We start from the raw sequence: 20,440 nt of genomic DNA on the forward strand, positions 1-20,440 counted from the left end.
GAACCTGAGTCTTAATAGATGGAGGGTTAAAGTATCAGGACAGCTCTAAAATGTCCAGATAAACAAAGTCATGAATTACAAGCACATGAACCAAAGAAATTCAAATTCTACGTGCAAACTAGTTCTCAGCAGAGATCTGGTCTTTTGTGGGACACAAAACATTAATCTTGGTTGTAAGGAAGGGACTATATGTAAAACATTCCAAGGTCTGCTAAAAATACTGCTAGGAAAAGGTGGAGTGTGTCTAGCCTTTTCTAAACTGTGAGGCTTTAGTTGTTCTTAAGACAGGATATGCACAGCTTCCTTCTTTAATTGTTGCAGTTAATTAGTGCTGCATGTGAATGATCTTATTTTAAAGATCTCCTCACAATTCCAACTGTATCTAATCACATTATAATGTACTCCTAGCAACAATTAACAAACAACTACATATTCTTCACTGATTATAAATTAACTGATGTACTGTAAAACTGTAAGTTTTTAAAATAGTTTGTTTTATGACCAATAAAGTGGAGATCATGTACTGTCCAGCACTCAGAATTCAACACAATCCTGTAATTATGGGAATATATGAAAGCTCTAAGGGCCTCGTAGTTAATTATCTCAAGGATTTTTATAACAATCTAGAGGCGTAAACATGCCTTACACTGGTTATAAAATGTAATTACATATCCTTTTGTTGATGTAATTTATACTCTTCTTAAAGCACTTACCAGAAAGGTATGCAGGAGCTGCAGCATAAAAATCAAGGATTTAAAGCCCATTTTATCTTCCTCATGCAAAAGCTGGTATCATTCCTGAAATGCTACAGAATCTGCTTTCTCTACAGGCCACATTTGTTCCCTCCTGCTAAGACAAACTCTTTGGGAATGGCTGGTATGCTTGGCATTTGTGTCCCATATTGCATATATGGCCTCTGACCACCACAAAGCCGGTCCCTACCATATTCTGTGTCTCAGACCAGAGCCCTCTCAGCCCATCACATCCTTCCCATCCACTCCACAGAACCTCAGCTCTCTTCAGCATCTCTCCTCATAACTTTTGCTCTGGTTGATGCTGACCTGCAAGAGCACTAACCCTGCGGGTCAACAAGAAGAAATGCTGCTTAGGAAACTGTGCTCTAATCTGTGATTTTGCAGGATTTATTGCTCTGATTTGCTCACCTCCCTGTAAAGTGTACTCGGTCACAGGTCTGCTGAATGCTCCCAGCCCAGCTCCATTGTAAGATGCCACCTGGATTTCATACTGGGTCCAAATGATGAGGTCTTTCACTAGGCAGTAGTTAATTTCGGCACTGGTGATGTTCTTATACTGGTATTCCCCAGGGAGCCCTGCCAGGCGATACCTGCCATATGGGAAGAAAAACTTGTTATTAATTAGATGGTATCAATTATAGCAAATATTCCGCCCAGCAAAACAGCTTCCTTTGTGCAGAGGCAATGTCCAAACCTTTACAGCAGAATTATACAAAGAATTAAAAAAAAAAAAATAAAATAAAAAAAAAAAAACAGAAACAACAGACTAATTCCTGATAAGACTGTATCTTGTTTGCGTGCGATAGTATTTATAATCTGATCTCGCTGAGATTACATGCTCAGGGCTAAACAAAACTGGTATTTTATCCTGTTTTACGGTTGTAGAAAAATTATAGCTTTTTAAATGTGGCTTGTCTAGTAAAAGTCGTGATTTAGTACAAAAAAGCAGCCCAGATGTGATTTTTATCAGGGTGCTGCTGTGAATCAGTTTGAGAAATGCTTTTTTCCTTTGCCTCTGGAATCTGAAACGGACGAGCTCCGAGGGTGCTGACCTTCCAGGCTCAGGCGTTGCCATCTCTGGCTTCTGCCAGGACTCACTTTGCAGCATGAATAAAATAACGACTGAATATATTTGAGGTTGCAGGAACGGCTAGAACTGGAAACTCCAGGGGTAAGGCTGAGACAAAAAATGGATTAGTGGCGAATATCTGAAAATTTCTGCTGCTAGACAAGAAGGAAAACAACTGAATACACATTTCCTTCTAAAACCTTTACAGAAAACAGACTCTGTTTGATGTTTTTCTTTAGGCCCAAAAAAATAGAGAGAATAAATAAATTGTAAAAAAATAAACCTTGCAAGCCTGTGAATGTGAATAATTGTGTTTGGTTTTCTTTCTTCAATAAGATGGCACAACGGATGCTTACAATATGCTAATCCCCAACAAATCAGAAAAACTAAGACCAAGTAAGGGCACGAAGCATTACTATTTCATGAAAAGACAAACATGGGAACATTTGGATTTTAGTCATCGTACAGCTTTTATGGAGTCTTTTTCATTATTTACTTGACAATAATCACCAAAAACCTATTGACACAAAACAGTTTCATTGATATGGTGTGATCTGAAATTCATCCAAGTTAAACTTAGCACTATATCTAGCACCATATCTAGCACTAGCAAACTTCTGCACGTACTTAGGAAACAGAATCTGTTGTAAAGTCTTCTAATAAAGAAATCAGATCTTTATCACTGGCAACCCCTCCCTCCTCTGCTGCAAAGCTGCTTGTCCAACCATAATTCAGTGCATTTCACATCTGTACTGAAATACCAGCTAAGTTTATTGAATGTCCTTCCCTTTTGCCATTTAGTGCAGCATCTTTTCTTCTTTGGGCACTCGTCAAGGTTGTATGAATGTTGGCAAAGGCAATTCTTCGTGCAGTCCTGCTTTGTCTCACACCTAGCAGACAAGGTGTGGAGAGCTCCTGTGATCTAATCTATTATGCTGTTAGCACAGCACTCCTCTAAATGCAGCCCTGCCAGGGAGAAAAAGGGCAGAGGGAGAAGGCCAGTTCAGAAATGTCATGTCTTCCTGATTTTTTTCACCACAGGCTTTGATGAACACTCTCTATGACTTGTGCAGTGCACCTTCACTTTTAAAGATCACATGTTTTATCACTGCAGTGTCTTGCACGTCTGCAGTACTGGGTCTCTGGGCTGCACTGTGGTTTTGATTTTGCCATCCTCTAATTCTCCACAGAGCCACTGTAGTAATACCCATTTGCTGGGCACATATTGTGCACGCTACACATTTTGACTGGCAAGAACAGCTTGGTTTATTACCTGGGACAGTTGCGCTTTTATATGACAAACTTAAATTCCTGTCAAATAAAGGCTTTCTCTGCACCGTAGTCTAGACAAAGCATTTAGACATCAAAAATGTTCACATATTGCCAATAATGAATATGATCACTCGCTATTAAAATGGAAAGTGATGTTATAGCGAGGACAGGGATCAATTATGCTAATAGCTAATAGAAAATGCTTAAGTTAAACATGTTAAATGCTATATGGAGGAAGAGAACTGAACAGATTGCCAAAAGCAGGAGGCTATTTGGACTGCTTGCTCAGAGGGGTTCATGCCCACAAAGGGTAGGAGCCATTAGGAAGAGCTAAGGAATTAATCCTATCATTCAATAGCTTTGAAGCATAGGACTCTATAAACAACACTTAAACCCCATGTAAATGGGAACCCAGATTTCACGACAAGATTCTGGCCACGGGCAGAATTTTTCCACTTGTCACAGATGACTGGCCCAGCTCTCAAGCTGTGTCCAGCTCTCGAAACCGCAGGCACTCGCGCAAGCTGCTGTAATGGGCTCTGTGCAGGTGACAGGGAGATTAACAGACTCCAGCTCTGCCTGCAGAGAGAAGGAACTTTCCAGCACTATTTTGGGAACTCACCAACACTCTAACATCACAAAAGCAACTTCATCCATGCCAGCAAAAATGAAAACACAGCGTGAACAGGGTGCTGGCACTTCTACCGCAGCATTTAGTTATCTTTCAGTAGGTCTGAAGCACAGCACATTAAAAATGGCAGCGACCTGACTACAAGTGGGTCTAACCATCACTTGGAGAGATGTCAATGGTGGTGTAATGCTTGGGAGTTTCCCACAAAATGTCTAATTTAGATAATGTCTCCCTTACTAAAGGCAATGCCCTAGCTGGCTGCTAGCACATCAGGATAAGGGGAAAGGCAAGTAAGCAAATAAACAGTAGTTGGATTAGGTAGGAGTGAAAAACTGATTCCTAAGAGATTAGAAAAGGCTTGTGCTCTGCAAGGGGTGGCAACACCCTTTCCAACAAAATGAATCCTGTGAAAGCTGAAAGACTGGATATATTACGGATTCCCAGTCACCCCTCTGAATCTACTTCTCTGTAATAAATATAGCTGGGGCTGAAGGAATCTTACTCAACTGACTGGTTTTCAAAACCAAACCAAAGTCTGCCGTGAAGCACCTGACCTCTCATTCTCCTCTCCATGCTGTTGGGCACAAAACTGAAGTTTACTGATGCTGTTCTTGTTCTTTGATAATGCAGGATCTCTTTGTTCATGAGGTACTTTGGTAAGATAATTAACTTACTTTGGTAAGATAATTAAGGCAAGGTAAGGTAAGGTTAAGGTAAGGTAACTTACTTTGGTAAGATAATTAACTTTTCTAGTAGGAAGCTGAGACCGCAACAAAGAAATATATATTTGCAATCCATAAGCTGCACTGTACCAGTCCACGTAAACACTTCTAGCATATGGTGCTTCACTTCCCTTTGAAAATAGGAGAGGTTGTCTGGCCATGAGAGTCTCCGCAGGGAGCCAGTGCACACAGACAGTCTGTTCAGAGCAGCTAACAGAGCAAAAAGGAGCCCCCAGCTTCAGGACTCTCCAGTTTAGACAGACCAGGATTTAGCTAACTGGATTTTTGTGGCCACTTAAACAGAGACCTTCCCTCACCCGTAATACACCAGGGCAGCCATGACATTGGTAAGCAATAATTAATATCTTAAAATGCAAATTGGGAATAGCCTTTAACACCTGCCTGAGCCGCGTTGCATTAGGGATTCCCTAATTCACACGTGGATCTCGCTCCGTATTTGCTCTGCTAGGAAGCAAGCAACTCACCTCAGGATGTACCCGTACAGCACTCCGTTGTGTTCGCTCTCCGGAGGAGGCTGCCACTGCACCATGATGGACTGGTTAGTGCGGCCACTGGCCACTATGTTTTTAGGGGGGGCGCTGGGGGGCTCCTCGGGGAGCATCAATCTGGAAACAGAACAAGGGGCTGGAGATGAGCGTTGATAGGAAATGACAGATAACATTTCTTTTTTTTCCCACTATATGAGAATCACTTCCGTTTATCGAAGCCCAATGACTAGAAAGAACTATAATGCTGATCAAACTGCTCAAGACACGCATGAAATAGTTACAACAAATCAACATAATAGGAAATCAGTTAAGCAAGCCACAAGACAGACAGCTGAAGTAACCTTGTTCTCTCCGAATCGCCCAGGCTGCTGCAACACTTTAAAAAGATTACAAGCCTGAATGAGTTAGAGAAAAGGTCCAGTATCTGTGGCTCTTCCCGAATTGTTTCTTTCAATATTTTTCATATCAAACTCCTCCATTTCGAAAAAGCCATTTAGAGCTCAGCTGTTCTGCAATTCAAGCTCACAGCCAGCTTGGGTTCACAGAAGAAACGGGATGCATTTGAAAGTAAATTCGATGAAGCCATCCTTCTGCGTCACATCTGGGTGAATTCCAGAAGTGACACTGTGATGACTGGGGGAACGCTGTGCTTCTTCCAGAGCGAACTGCTGGGGCTTAACACAATCGGGAAAAATATTTAGGTCGCACTTAGACTTAGCTTTCAAGATGCTGTTCAACTGATATTCCAGAAATACGAGGGCATCTCTCTCCCAGAGTACGCTGATATCCTGCATCTCTTAATTGCCATTTATACCAATTACTGACTGTTCCAGAGCAATCTCCAGAGGCCTGAGAAACAGCTAACTGCTCTATTACCCAATTATTGTGTGAAAGATAACTTTATTAAAAAAACAAACAAACAAAAAAATCCAAAACAGCAGTTTTCTCTCGCAGCAGCCCTAGGTTATTCCACTGCTTCTACCTTTACTGCACAGGGACTTTCTTTTACGGTACCTGCTGGTCTCCGAGCTGTACTGGCCCTTTCCCACCTGGTTCACAGCGCACACCCTAAACTGGTAGGTTCGGGCTGGAGTTAGTCCACTCACAGTGACACCGGTCATCTTTGGGTCGAGATTCGAGAGGTGAACCTTCCAGGGAGAATCTGTTGGAACAAATCGGGTGTGAAACACATCGAGGTGTTAGTTAAAAGCCCTGTAAAGGTGACAAACAGCCTCCGAAGGCACAGAGCGATCCGTGCTCGTTTTCCCTTGGAAGAACTTCAGGAAGAAGTTCCTTCTCAACAAAAGAAACCTCCCGATCAACCCACACAGTTAGGCAGATTGCACATTTGTCTCCTGGAAAGTGATGCTGCACATGTCACGGCATAATAAATAAAAACTATATTCATTAACATTTTAATAAAAGAGGAAGCGAGCATGATAAAGACAGATGGGCTGTGCATTTCACAACCCATCTGTTTGGCAGTCCATTACACCACCACACCCATGAGTGGCTCTGCTGGAAGGGCTCTAATGAAATTCGCAGCCGCTCTGGAATATCTCCCTACCCAGCTTGCAAGCAGGTGTGGAAGCGTGACTCTCTCTGCTAAATCAGCTCTTTGCTGCAAGACTTGAGAAAGTTTCTGCTGCGGATTCTGCATTTTTTTTCTAGAGATAGGATACAGCATTCAGGCTCCTCGTTTTTAGAAAGATTTCCTGGTACGTGCAGCCCCGGCGGTACTATCAAACCCGTGCTGTCAGTTCACATCCTTCAGTTGCCAAGCTCCTTTGCTGCCCTAATTACATTTTCAAGTTTTCAAAGAGGTCGGAAATGGAATAGGTTGAAAATTAAATATCCCGACTTCTTCTCTTCCTGGCATGGTGTCATATATTCTCCCCCAAACCATGGCTGACACAGGCAAAGAGAGGCGATATGTGGTCCGTGTTGCAACAGTGCAGCTATGGAGTCAGCCAATTTAAGGATTTGTTCCGTTTTTGAATAATAGCAGCTGTTTTCTTGCTCCCTGCTCCAAATTATAAACACTTCTGGAAATTACCGAGGAGCTAGCTGTAGATTTTGGCAACGTATCTGTGCGTGTGGCTCATCAGAAGGGCATTGCAGTTCCTGGCAGGTCACCTAGACGTCTGCCTGAAAATGAAGATGAGATGTCCCAAATGTGGAAGGCTGCTAAACTTCACACCAAGAAATAAGCCACTAATTTAGTGCTTTTCTGGCAGATTCCTTAGCAAGTCTAAGACCTCTGGGGCGTGATGCCAGTTGGGCTATAAATGCGGCGTCTTTTAATTATTCAAAATATATTTATTCCAGTAATAGCTTTCTGAGAACAAAGTCTCTTTTTAACAGGAAAACTGACACAGCAAAATGGCAGGGCTGGAGAGGGACATTTGCACAGCAGTCAAGCTCCATCAGCACCAGTCGTCGATGATTTACCAACAGTCACTTCAGCTGCAGGACTGGGATGGCAATTTGTCTTAACTGGAGTTTCTTTTAGCAGGCACCTGCACTAACTCAGAGAGCCCTGGCTGGTAGGTGTTGGAATCTGGCTCCTCGGGAAGTTTATTAGGCTCCTCTTGAGATTTTCCAAGCAACCGCTCACCTTGTTGCACGCAGAGTGCATTAAAACAAACCATGGGAAGCTGAAGCTAAGTTATAGCTAACTTATTAAGTAGCCCAAAGCAGATTCCTGAGCAGAAAGGGGAGAGGAAAATCTGCCCACAGCCCCACTGATAAGGTTGGGGTCCAATCCCTTGGGCAAACCGGTCAGTGTAAACAGCACCCGCGTGGGCTTAACCCCAGCAGCTCAGTGTAGTGAGCGGTTCAATTCAACAACGGGGCTTATTAATCTCTCCAGTACCTTAGGGCTTTGTTCTGTTTATATGCTGCATCTGTGGAATACTTTATTTATTCTTTTTCCTCTCCTGGTGGAAGATAAAAGATCTGGCAGGACGAGAGATTAAACTGAAAACTAATATAAACGAACCCTATTCATCTCCCAGGCACTCCGATTTCTAAAGGAAAGTATTTGGGGAGGATTTGCTCGCTCATGGAGCGGTGGATACAGTGAGTTTGCAGAGTATCTCTAAAATTTAAATGTCAAGTTTCTTCTGACAATCAATAAACTAAACATCTTGAAAGCCTGTTCTTCCATCTAAAATACATCACCATCCCCAGAATTGTGCAGAAGCTCATTTCACCACGTTAAAAAAAAAAAAAAAAAAGCAATTCTGACATCGGAAACATTCCATAAAATCCTCAACGCTCCCTCCCTTCTTCTGCAGGGATTACTGTCACTCTCCTGCCCCAAGAAATGTGGGCAAGTTCCACGATGACAAAACCCTGCCAGGTCAAACTATTAAATAAACCTCTGTTATATTGAGCAGCCTGTGCTAATCCCTCATTTAAGTTAAGCTGGCCAGAATGTGCTCTGGGCTCCGCTTGCTCCTTCTTCCGCTGTAATTGCCACTTGCTGAACAACTTTCATGTTTAGTTGTCTATCTTCTTAAGGGCATTGGGTACGAGGAATTAACCCTGATTGCCTCTCCACGTTAATTGGTTTGAAAGTACAGCCTACTCTGTAGTTCACCATTTGATTTGGAGGGGGTTAGAAATTACTTCTGGTCTATCGAGAATTTTGGGATGTACTTGTGATAACCTTGATAACACGAGTTAGTCACTAAGGGGCATTTCTTTCTGCACTTCCCTATATATCCTGAATTTCTGGTATTAATTGCAGGCTCCTCAAGAACCAATTCTGATTTGATACTGCAGATGTAGGTGCAGATGATACTACAGCAGAAACAGGATTTTTCCAGCTAACAGAATGCATTTCCATCTCCTTCCTTCTCCAGGGGGTTTTCTATGAGCAGTGCTCTTGGAATTTGCCATACTTTTGGCAAATTCGTTTGCTCAATTAATCTCTCAGATGTCCTTGACAATATGATACTGAAAAAAAATCAAATAAAAACAAATTGGCTGATCCTTCCTCTGGTGAGACTTCAACAACGTCTATCACTGGCCTGAGAAAAAGTATCTTTTAGCACTGCCGTAAATAGACCTGAGTCACGGTGGTAACAAATAGCATGTTTTTTCCATTGATTTTTTTCCCCAAGATTGATTGATGTGCTCAATTTTTATCACTCGAATAACCCTTCCAAATTCAGGAAGACAACTGATGAGTTAAACATGTACAGCCACTTTTCACAGGAGCTTTAATTACCTCCTCAAGGGCAATAACGTGATGAACCTGAGTTCTATCACAGCATCACAAAGCAGATACCCAAGAATACAATAAAACAAAAACGGGCTTTTATCTTAACTATACCCAGCAGGAAGTACCTCTTTAAATATTAATTCACTCGCTCACATAAAAGACTAGTCATAATAACATTTGATTAATCCCAGAATTTTAAATCTCCGAGGAATAAAATAAACATATCACCTTCTAACTCCACAAAAACGCTTCTCCAGCATTCCTAGGTACTCCGTAATTGTGGTTAAACAGGTTGTGGAACACCCCAAAATTATGTTAGTGCAAGTGACAGTAACGTAAGCTATTATTTCTTTGAAAATCCTATTCCATAGGAAGGTTCGCTTTCCTGTCTCTGTGTGGGTGGGAATACTTAATGACTGTGTTACCCTGGAACTCTGTTTTTCAAATTAGATTATAAATTTGCCCCCAAATGTGCGAGGCCATATGTCCCAAATCACCCGCAGACATGGTCTATTGTGAATACTTATGATTTGAGAATTATTCCATTGTGCCAAATACACTCATTTTAAAGATTATAAATGACTTGGTGACTAGAAGCATTTATATTTCCAGCAATTCATGCGTGCGACCTGCCACTGTATTTTTCACTAATTAAAATGAGGTTTTTACATCTTTTTACTGGACTGATATTAATGAAAAGGAGTTTTAATCCATGCCAGGTGGAGTGACACACCTCTCTCTAATGCAGCTAGTAATTAGTCCCTTGAAATTTATACTCATTATTTTGAACTCTCTTCTGCTAGTTCTGTGTAACAGATACTGTTATTATGTATTCATTTATGGTACCTGCTTCAAAATGCACAGTGGATGCTAAAGCTATCAGAAAATTATTCAAAGCAAAGCAACCAGAAAACCTGAGTAAACCCATGCTCCATTTTGTCACCTGTAACTTCAAAACAAAACTTACCTATTAAAACCCCACAGAACCAGGTTTTCTGCGCAGCCCTGCTGACTGAAGAATAATCTGCAATTCTGATGCCTGTCCCTAACCTTTATGCATACAGGAGAGCAAACTCGGATTAGACTATTAAGCACATTGCACTGCTGCCAACAGCAAAAGAGCTACAAACATGAGGAAATGAGCTTGCAGGCAGCATATGCAGAACCCTCTGCAGCAAAAACAGGGCTGACAGAAAAGCTGAATGAAAAGGCTCTTTGCAAAATGAAAAGAGATTTTGCACAGTCGCATCAGGCAAAACTACAGCACCATAATAAGATCACGGCCCATCACGGAGAGTGGGTGGCAAGGGGGGAAGGAAGGATGCTGTTGGCCGTAGGAGTGGGAGGGACTCACGCTGCTGAGCTCAAAATAGCTCTCAGAAACAATACTCGCCGAGCAAATAAAAACAAAATGAGACAGTGACACTCTCCAGACATTAAAGTCGTCTGTGGAAACCAAAGTCACTGCTGATGTTGTTCTGCTCCTCTGCCGACACGGGTAAAGCTGAGTACATGAAATATGACAGAACAGCAACACGGGGAACAGTCGAGGGCTCAGATTCCTCCCTGTGCTATTTCTGTGAGTGACCACTTAGAGAGAAAATATAAAAGCAAAGTGAGTAAAATAAAGATGAGAATTCCAAGGACAGCAACCTCTAGAATACTGCAGAGAGTTAAGATGCTCAGTTCATGGTAAGTCTCGTTTGTTTTTGTTTTTTACAGCTACAAGCTTGCTGAAGTACATATACCTATGATTTGTGATAATGAGACTCTCTCAGTGGTAGATTGCAATGCCATCAGCCAAAATTATTGGATCTATCACAGAGTGAATGAGAGTTCGCAGGATCCTGCAGAGTTCTGAGGGACTCTGCATAATTTCTGCAGAACTATTGTTGAGTTTTGCAGAACCTTCCGCAAATTCCAGCAAATGAATCGGAGCATTTTCAAACTGAGGGCACTTTTACCTCATTCCCATACTGGAACCAAGTGCAAAGCATCCTTACGTGAAAGACACTTAAAAGACTTTTCAAACTTCACCTGGCCCTGAACGAGCCATCTCCTTTCCTAGGGACACTTCCCAATTAATGCAGCACAGTGCAGGACCCCAAGGGCACATATTCTGTCAGCACTGTCTCCATATAAACACTGCTCTTTGCATCATGTTCCCAGACTGGGATTTTATTAGCTTGCCTTCACCTGAGCTAGTGGGAAAACCAGAAGCACAAGGTAACAATCTTGGGTGACCGGAGAGGAAGCAGAAGAAAAGCAAAAAGGCAGTTACTGAACTGGGGTTAATAGGGAGGGAAGCAGCAGGGAGAGAGCACAGGGAAGGTGGTGAGGAAAAGGGAGAGCAGCTGCAGGCAGGGGGATCCAGCCTGGCACAGAATATTGCATTTCTCCAGTCACTCTGCTGCAGAAATACCAGGGCTCCTTGCTCCAGAGAGCCATTTTAAGGACATCAGCCCTGCACAGGACTGCAGAGCTCTGCTAGGACTACGAAACTGCACTTGGCTCAGCAAGAACATCAGCTCTAGGACCTTTATATATGAAAAGTTATGCACTCCAGCCAGCAAAGCAAAAGGCTTGTGTGTGCTTTGAACCCGAGTTCCCCATGTCACAACACACACGCTGCTCTCTAGATAATCAGAAATCAGCACTGTTTCACATTTAGTTATGCAGCGGCTAATTTCCACACGTCAGAAAAAGTGATGCTCTTAATTTTTCCATCTAAAATCAATTGTTCGGCTTGGATTTTCAGCTCTTAGGGCAACAGAGATTAGAAAGTATTGCCAAGGTGACTGATTTCCATATAACCTCATCTTTCACTCAATTCCTAAAGAGGCATTAGCAGCGTCCCTGAATAACCTTGCAAACAGAGAGCTATAAAGCACCAGACCTACTGAAGAGGAAACTGTGAGAAGTGGCAATTTAAAATGACCAGGTCCTTCTGCATCTCACAGTTAAATATCCTCAACCACCTACTTAAAAGAAAGGAGTAAAATAACAGCATAGGGAAAGTGAAGAGAATATATGAATCCACATACATGCGTGGCAATAGGTCCTGCTACTGGAGCTGCTACTGGATAACAGATCAGAGGTTGGTTCCTCAGAGGCACCACGAGCTCCTTGCATCACCATGCATATTATTATTCAGCTGAAATTGAGGTTCTGCGTTAGGAGATCCATGAACCCAAAGGAAAATATCAATGGGAAGACATAGAATACAGTTTCTGCCATGTTGCAGATGATATTTGGAAGCAGAGAAAGATGAAAAGGAGCCCTTGAAGTCAGGCTGGTAGAGCTGGGGGAGGAACAACTTGCTAACAAAGTCACCATCTCAGGCCTTGTTCTCTTAGTTAACTCCTTCAGCATGACAACAGTTGAATGTAAAAGCAAAGGCTTCCCATCTCTACATATTCTCTCATCAAGGAAAGAACAGGAATATTTTGAGGAATATTTTGTTGGTAGCTCCGGTAAAGCTAAATCTGAAAGCAGGCGGAATAATTAAGGAAAAGGAAAGGTTGGAACATATTGGGCTTTACTCACTGTTCTCAGAGAGCTCTACCATGTAGTAGAGCACGGGGCTGTTGCCGTCAAAGGGACGAACCCAGGAAAGCTCCACGCTGCGGCTGCGCGAGGAATTCAGGGCGGCCAGAAGGTTCTGCGGGGAATGAGGCAGCTCGCTATGGAGAAAAAGAGAAAGGGAGGGAAAAAACAGCACACAAAATCAATCCACTTTTCATTCAGCTACAACCTTACAGGCAGCTAGATGTGCACATGGCACCAGCCTCACATTATGATAGATATAAAACCACCAGCAGCTGTAGCACAATTAAATAAATGAAAGACATCTCTGAATTATTCACAATTTTCTCCTGTTGGGAAAAAAATAATAATTTATGCTGAAAGTCCCAAGGCTGATGCTTAGAACAGCTAATGGAACTGTTGTTAAATGTTGAAAAAGGCCAATTTTCCTATTATTTTTTAATTGAGACAAGTTGGTCAATACATTTCTCTTCTTGTTTTTTTCCCTCCCTCTTCAAATGACATCCTAGCAATAGAACAGCAATAGTACATGCAAACAGTAAAACATATGTATGAGAGCTATGATTTAATACAGATTTTTTCATACTCAGGAAAGCAGAAGACATTGACACTAGTCCTACAGAGTTACTAATCAAAATTACCATATGTATTCTTAGGCTACAGAACAGCTTGATTTACTTGTGCATGAGGGCTTATGCTGCCATGGGTAGAACCTTGCCTTCATATACCAGGGATTTTTTTCTGGAAGCACCCAACCAGAAAACGTAGTGAAAATGCCTGCAGAAACCCCACGGAAATATTAAATGAAACATTAAAAATAAAAATAAAACAGCAGCTCAATTAAAACACATAATTTATCAAAGCAAATGCATTCCTTTGGACCCATTGCCTGAGAGTCATAGAGGCTGCATGGTGCAGTGAGGAAACTAAATTCTTCTACAATCATTTAGTGCTGATCGGTATCAAGTGATAAGAGGCCTCTAGCCACTATATTTTAAGCTGGTTCCTACTTTGTTGTCAAGGAGGACAAGGATCTCTGACAAGGAAGGAAAAGCAAAGAGGGCCAAGCAAGGAGGGCCCTTTTTCTCCCGTTTGATCTCCTGGTGTCCCTCAGGAAAGCTCTGCAGTGATGGTTCCTGGACATACACCACTGCTCGTCTACCCTGGGCAGGGCACAGAGCCACAAGGGTACTTGCCATCCTTCGTTTAAAACGTACTAATTGCTTGCTGTGATGTATGTGTCACGCTCCTCAGTGCTTAGTTACTGAAAAAACCCCACCACAATTCCTTAGAGCTGCTCAAAAGACTAAATGCAAACCCTGGATTCTGCATTCAGATTTCTTCTCCAAGATAGACGAATATACATAATATCTTCTTCACGACAGAGGAATATACACAGAACAAGACAATAGCTTTAGTATTTTTCCAATTAAACCCATGAGTGTCGTGGTTTGCATCTCTATAGGGGTCACTTGCTGCAGAGCCCATTCAAAGGAGGTTGCTAGAAAGTCCAGCAGAACAGCAAGGGAAAGACGTGGATAATGAGAAAAGGTAACTGGAGGGCTATCTCTTGCCCACCTCTATCTAGACCAGAAGGGTTAATGCTTCCTAAGGCTAAAGCTCAGTTCAAAGTCTCTTCTGATCTCATTTGACTTTAAATGCCCAAGCAAATCAGAAGCACAGTCACCCCGGGCGCCTTCTGCAGTAAACATGGAAGGACACCTCCGGGCGTGATTCGGATATTAACTTCATTAAGTCACTCTCTAAGGATGCCTTGCTCTCTCCATTGATTATACGGAGTTTAGGCTGACAAATGCTCCTGTGCAGATGCCTGCAGACCCCACTTCTGATACTAAGATACGGTCGCTTTGGGGCTAGAGGGAACATGGGGCATGCAGAGCATGTGCAGAGCCCAAAGGAAGCAGATTTAGAGCAGAGTGCTGCAAAATTTTGGACAAATAAATTGAATTATTTATTTTTACAAACACCCGCTCCTGTGCCATTGCAAATTTCTGCTTTCACAAGTTCTCCAGGGGCTTTAGCTACCGTGTGCAGGATTAAGTTTAGTGAAGAGAGGGACCTGGAAATAGATTTGGAGAGGGCTGGATTGCAAGACAAAATGGAAGAGGAAGCTCGTCCTTGGAAAAGTAAGGACTTGGGGTTTATAACAGGGCCATTTACCATGGGACTGTAAAAGTGCAATACTTAATTTTGAATGAAACATTAAATTATAATAAACATCACACCTTTGCTGCAATTTATGACTACACCCTGAGCTGGCTGCGTGAAAAAGCCTATCTGTGATGAAGGTGGCAGCGGGAATTAGTGAAGGGAAGAGAGTGCAGGGTCGCGTTGTGACCTGGCTTCAGCATTTCTCACCATACCCTATGGGCACCATCCGGAGACGGGCTGCATCTGTGGTGGCCTCGGGGAGCTGTGAGCAAGGGAGGCTGTGGGGGAGCCCAGGGCAAACACCTGCAGGTAACACCTTCTGTGCACTGGAACTCATGCAGGCTGTTTTCAGGGCGTTTATTTTGTTTCCTCAAAGATTTAGAAGGGCTGAATTAGCCGCTCATTGGATGACAGGAGATATGGGACGAAAAAAAAAATTGCAGTTTGTTCCTTTTTTCTCAGGCTACGAGTGCCCAAGGATTTTTTGGAGAACAACAAACATTCTCTTCCTTGTTCTGTTTAAATATGCCCTGAGTTATAAACATGCTTTTTGCTTAGGAGCTGCCTTGAGCTGACTATTTGGTCAGGTTTGCACCAAATGGTAACGAGGCAGCGGCAGGAAGGAGATGGAGCCTCCGGAGCTGGAAAGGCCCAGGCTGCTGCAGCCCCCAGCACACCTATCTCCTCAAATATCCTATTCTCTAACCATATGGATCCAGCCCGGATAGCAACAGATGGTGCTTACAGATTTAAATCCCTCAAGGCAGAAATAACAAGTGCCTAAGAAACACACCTGGTAGGAAATGAATATTTAAAAGTACAAAGAAATTTCCGCGCAGAAGTGTGCGGCTTTCCTTCTTGCAAACAAAAGCAGAGATTAATAAACAGTAACTCTTACTTTCACAAGTGCTTATTCTTTGTCTCCTTGTTTGCTACCATGTACTGCATAGAAGTGATGATAAATGAGACCTGTATCACTATCATGAATATTCGGGTTCCCAAAAGAGGTCCCTGCTGCTTCTGTCTTCAGGAAAACTACTTTTTTCTTGCTCCTAACGTCCAAGAAGTCATTGCATGGAGCGGTAAATCAAAGCCCTCCTCAGGCTGGGAAGAACCTCACATGGGTGAACAGCACTCACAGCACATAACCACCCTTAATGGGCACCGGCTGTTCAACTCTGGCATTCTCCTCTCCTTTGCTATCCGCACAAATCCCAAATGGAAAAAATACCAACCTTCCTGAATACGGGATATCTCGGGCATCACTACTCTCCTGCTAAAGAGTTCTGGGGAGTCAAGTTTTTCATAACTTGCCTTGTGTGATAGGGGAAAAAAAAAAAAACAGTATATGGACATTTTTAAATCTGTAACTGATAGACAAATCCAGGGTTAATGATACAGGTACCAAGGTGACCAGAGGGGACTTTGACAAAGCAATTAAAATAGAGGATTTGCAAGAAAAGAACACGAAGCTGCTGTGACAATCCAGGAGAGAAATATTAGCTAGTTACAGATGATACACGTTCAAAACAGAAACCCTAATGTTTCGAGTCATTTTGTCACTGCCAGAGGGTACCTGAAAGATTTACTCCGCAAACACATACAATGTTTCATAAAATTAGCTAAAAGCAGACTATTTGCTAAGGGAAATAAACCAGACATGGTTTGGAGAGATTTCTGAGAAAAATGGTCCAACAGCAGGTAATTAGAGAGACTGTGACTGAAGAGGGGATTACTAAAAAGGCAAGGGAGATTAAACATGTCTTCCTGTCAGGTTTTAAAAAGCTCTGCTCCTGCCTCAAAAATGATTTCCTGCATGAGGCCTGCTGCACCCATGGCGTTTGCTCAGGCACAAGTGGCTCTTCTGCTAGACCTGATAACTCGCTAAGAAGCTGGGGCGAGAGGTCTAACAAATCTCTCAGCCCTGTTGCTTTGGTCTTACAGGTTTATAATGTTGTAAATTAACAAACAGGTCAGCTACCGCTCAAGACTTTCCAGTTTGTCCTGTGAAGGAATCCTCGGTAATTTTTTAGCGCTGGAATAATTCTTGCAGTGCATACAACAACAGGGAGCCTTTTTGTCTCTTGCAGGCCTACGACTAGGTGGAACTTAGGAATTAAAGCATGTGTCAAATACTAGAGCACACAGATTTATTTCCTTTCATTCTGTCACTCAACACATGCTCAGATACACGGAGAAAGATTTTTGAATGTTGTGCTTTGTCTTCGCTAAAAAACAAACCCAAAATGTAGTTTTGATATACATTTGAAGACAAGCAAAGACAATTGCTTATCTGTCTGGTTGATTCCTTCTGGAACACTGAGGGCATTTATACTAGCAGGGAACCTTATGTTTTGGTTCTCAATACAGAAAAATAACCACAATCTTTCTTTGCAGTGAGGAAGGAATAACACACTTACAAACCTTCCTTTTTTGCCCTTCCTTTTTTTCTTTTCTTCCTTTTTTGACTCCCCACAAAAGAGCCAAGAGACATCAGCACTGATGCAGAGAGGATCCACACCAACGTAAGCTCATAACGAGGTGTCATTATTTTGCTCGTCTGCATCGCTCTTATTGATTTTCCTTTTAGTCATCAAACTGTTTGGTTATGATGCAAATTTGGAAGAAACCAAGAAGCAGCAGCGATTACAAACACCTCAAAGTCAAGGTGTTTCTATCCAAACGACTGATGGAGGCAGTGCCCGAGGAGCTGCTGGCTTTCCCTGCAAGGGGGCAGCTCACCTCGCCTGCTGTTGAGGAGGCCAAACAAAAGCAGATTTCTCTCTAGCAAAAGAGAACTCCAAGAAAATGAACTTGCTGCCAGGAATAATTTGTCTATTTGTGTACTGTATCATCCTATCCGTATTTTTTGTATAGAGAAAGAGTCTAAAAGTTTCTACCCTATGTTGAGACATGGTCGAGGCTCGCGGAGGGCTTTGATTTCCCAGCCATGCAGCATTACCATACTTTTCAGCCACACTGAAACAACAAAGAGATTCCTTAGTATGGGCTGCACACAGACAGATACCGAGCAGCCAGCACAGATAGTCATAATTCTGCATATTTTATATATACTGAGAACCCTCAGGATATTTTGAGTTGGAATCGGCAGAGTTTCCTGTCAGGAGAGTGATACACTGTGGTAACTCTGAGCTTATCCAGCTTTAGGAGCAAGCATTTCTTTCCCTGTGTGCACTTCATTTTTTATGGCATTTACAGGACAATAAAAGTAAACTAAATGAAGCTGGGATGTTTCATTACACGCAATTATTTTCAGAATCTAATCTCATGACTTGGAAGGATGCAAGGGAAGCAAGAGCTCACCACCAAAAGACCTTTAAATGTTTCTGTGTTTGCAATCGAGAAGCTCTGCTAGGCACACAAATAACTACCGAATTTAAATCTATTTCTTGCAGGAGAGAAACATCACTGACAAATGTTTTACCTCCTGCAAATCAAATGAAGTGATGTATATGAAGAATAAACACATTTAGAGGGAAGAAGAATGAATGAATGGAGTATCTTGCCTAGCAATTAGTTTCTGTGTCCAAGCACCATCAGTGAAGAATTGATGAGCAAGGTAACCTCTGGCTGCACTTTAGCAAGTTCTTATTAGTTTTCTGGCTTTCATTTTCATATATTTTACTCCTTTCACTGGCATGCCAGGGAAGAGGATCCACACTGTAGGCACCAGCAAGGTGTGCTGCATGAGAGTCCCATTCTGCTAGCAATGTATTTCCCTCTAGCAACAACAGTGTCTTCTCCACAAGTCTGTCTTCTAACTAGGGAAGACAATGGAAGAAAAAGTTTTGTTTCCCCCTCTTCACAGATTGGAAAAGCAAACCACTCAGAGATTAAATAACTGAAGGTCAGAGCGAAGGTCAGTGGGTTGGAATTGAATGCCTTTCGATGGAAATGAGTAGCACTGCTTTGGAAAGCTCTCTTAACGTGCCCGGAGATGGAGAAGGGAAAGGAGCTGGTTCCTGGGGGAAAAAAGAGGTGGTGAGACAATTAGAGTTGTCAGATGAAGCTAGGGAGGCTACGATATTATCTGTTGGTGGGTTGCTCGAGTCTGTAATTGGCTGAGAGGCCTCCTCTGAACACTGCTCTGACATCAGTGCTACTCAAGGCACTGAAGTGTAAGTGCTCCTAGACGGGCATGCACATGCCCTGTTTGTTAATGTTCTGCACAAGAGAATTACCTGGGAGAACAGGGAAGATTATAGACTTGTCATTCATATAGTAGCGAGAATTTAATTTACGCTTTACTTCAAACATTTTTTTTACCACGTATTTTCTTCTCTATCCCTCTTCTCTTGTTGTATCTTGTATTTCGCAGTGATTTGGTGCTGCTGAGCCAAATGATAACGATGGGAGCTGCAAGGGAAGGCAACGCTTTGGCGTTCGTTCAGCGCCTGCACTGCTTTGAAATGTCACAATTCAAGGTGTGATTGAGTGGCTTAGCTGCTACTGAAGTCCTCTGAAAGAGTTTCTTTAATTCCTCTGGGGAAAGAAAAGGTTATAGGCCATGAGGCACAGAACATCAGAGGGAGCAGAGATGCAGGATTAAGAGCCAGTGACAGAGCACGGGCATTAAGAGCCGGATAGAACTGCAGCAAATTGGGATGCAAGGAAAGGCAGGCTCAGGAACATTAAAAAAGGCACCTCTCCCAGTTAACTAGTATGGATATAAAATTATCCTTCTCTGAACAACAGGGCTCTGCAGGTAAATAAACCTGTTCTGCTATTCTGGGTTGCACAGAGCACCTTTTGCTGGTTTGAATTAAGAAATTGTGCGATTGCAAAAGCACTTAGCACATATTTGAAGCTTCAAAGTCCAGCTTAGAACATTCTTTGCAGTTTCTATTCCGTAATTTTCTGCCCTCCACTCAAAAACAATATATTCTGAATTATCTTCTGCTCTTGGATTCAAACCAGCTGTAAAATGCACTCCGGGAGGAGAGCTGGGGAGTGCTTAATTAGAGAGAGAATGTATGACCGTTCTCTCAAAACGGGCATCTGATCTAGCCTTGGCACTGTCAGAATAATGCTGTATCAAACAGTGCTCTGCATAGCAAACCTCGGAGGTGAACTCATTATACTGCCAGCAACAGTTGCCATCTTCTCGGAGAGATCAGGCATGACCAGCAGAGATACACGCAATTTTAGCTAAATTAAAGCATGTGGCACTGCTCAAAAAAAGAAAAGAAAAGCAGACCACATAAAATATTACTTCCCCATTCATTTGTTCTACTCCATACATGCACCAAAACCATAGCTGTTGCTTTTAGTGATAAAAATAAACAAGTGTATTTCACTCCAGTGCAGTGGCAGAAATAGAAAATATGGAACTCCACAATACCATTTTTATAACCCTTTTCCAGAAGTGAACTGCACTTGGATTTTTTTTTTTTTTTTAACATCCTTAAGAATAAAGGCAGGCAGATATAGAACTTTTTTTTTCCCCTTGGAAAAAATCATATAAAGGAAATGCAAGAATAAGCAATGCCTGTCCAGATACCCGCTATTTTGG

The 20,440-nt window shown here is 42.3% G+C and overlaps 1 protein-coding gene across 2 annotated transcripts in view; it reads right to left on the minus strand.

Moving 5' to 3' along the window:
* Window positions 1–20,440, minus strand: part of SDK1 (sidekick cell adhesion molecule 1) — a 332,432-nt gene that overhangs the window by 101,495 nt on the left and 210,497 nt on the right. For both annotated transcript variants that reach the window (XM_026054081.1, XM_026054080.1), the window contains 4 exons: window positions 12,736–12,872; window positions 5,973–6,120; window positions 4,935–5,075; window positions 1,164–1,345 (listed from right to left, as the gene is read on the minus strand). In XM_026054081.1, the coding sequence (XP_025909866.1) occupies window positions 1,164–1,345; window positions 4,935–5,075; window positions 5,973–6,120; window positions 12,736–12,872 (608 nt within the window). The remainder of the gene's footprint in view (window positions 1–1,163; window positions 1,346–4,934; window positions 5,076–5,972; window positions 6,121–12,735; window positions 12,873–20,440) is intronic.

This window comes from Nothoprocta perdicaria, unplaced genomic scaffold, assembly GCF_003342845.1.
Source record: "Nothoprocta perdicaria isolate Ctin4 unplaced genomic scaffold, notPer1 scaffold_12, whole genome shotgun sequence".
Lineage (NCBI taxonomy): Eukaryota > Metazoa > Chordata > Aves > Tinamiformes > Tinamidae > Nothoprocta > Nothoprocta perdicaria.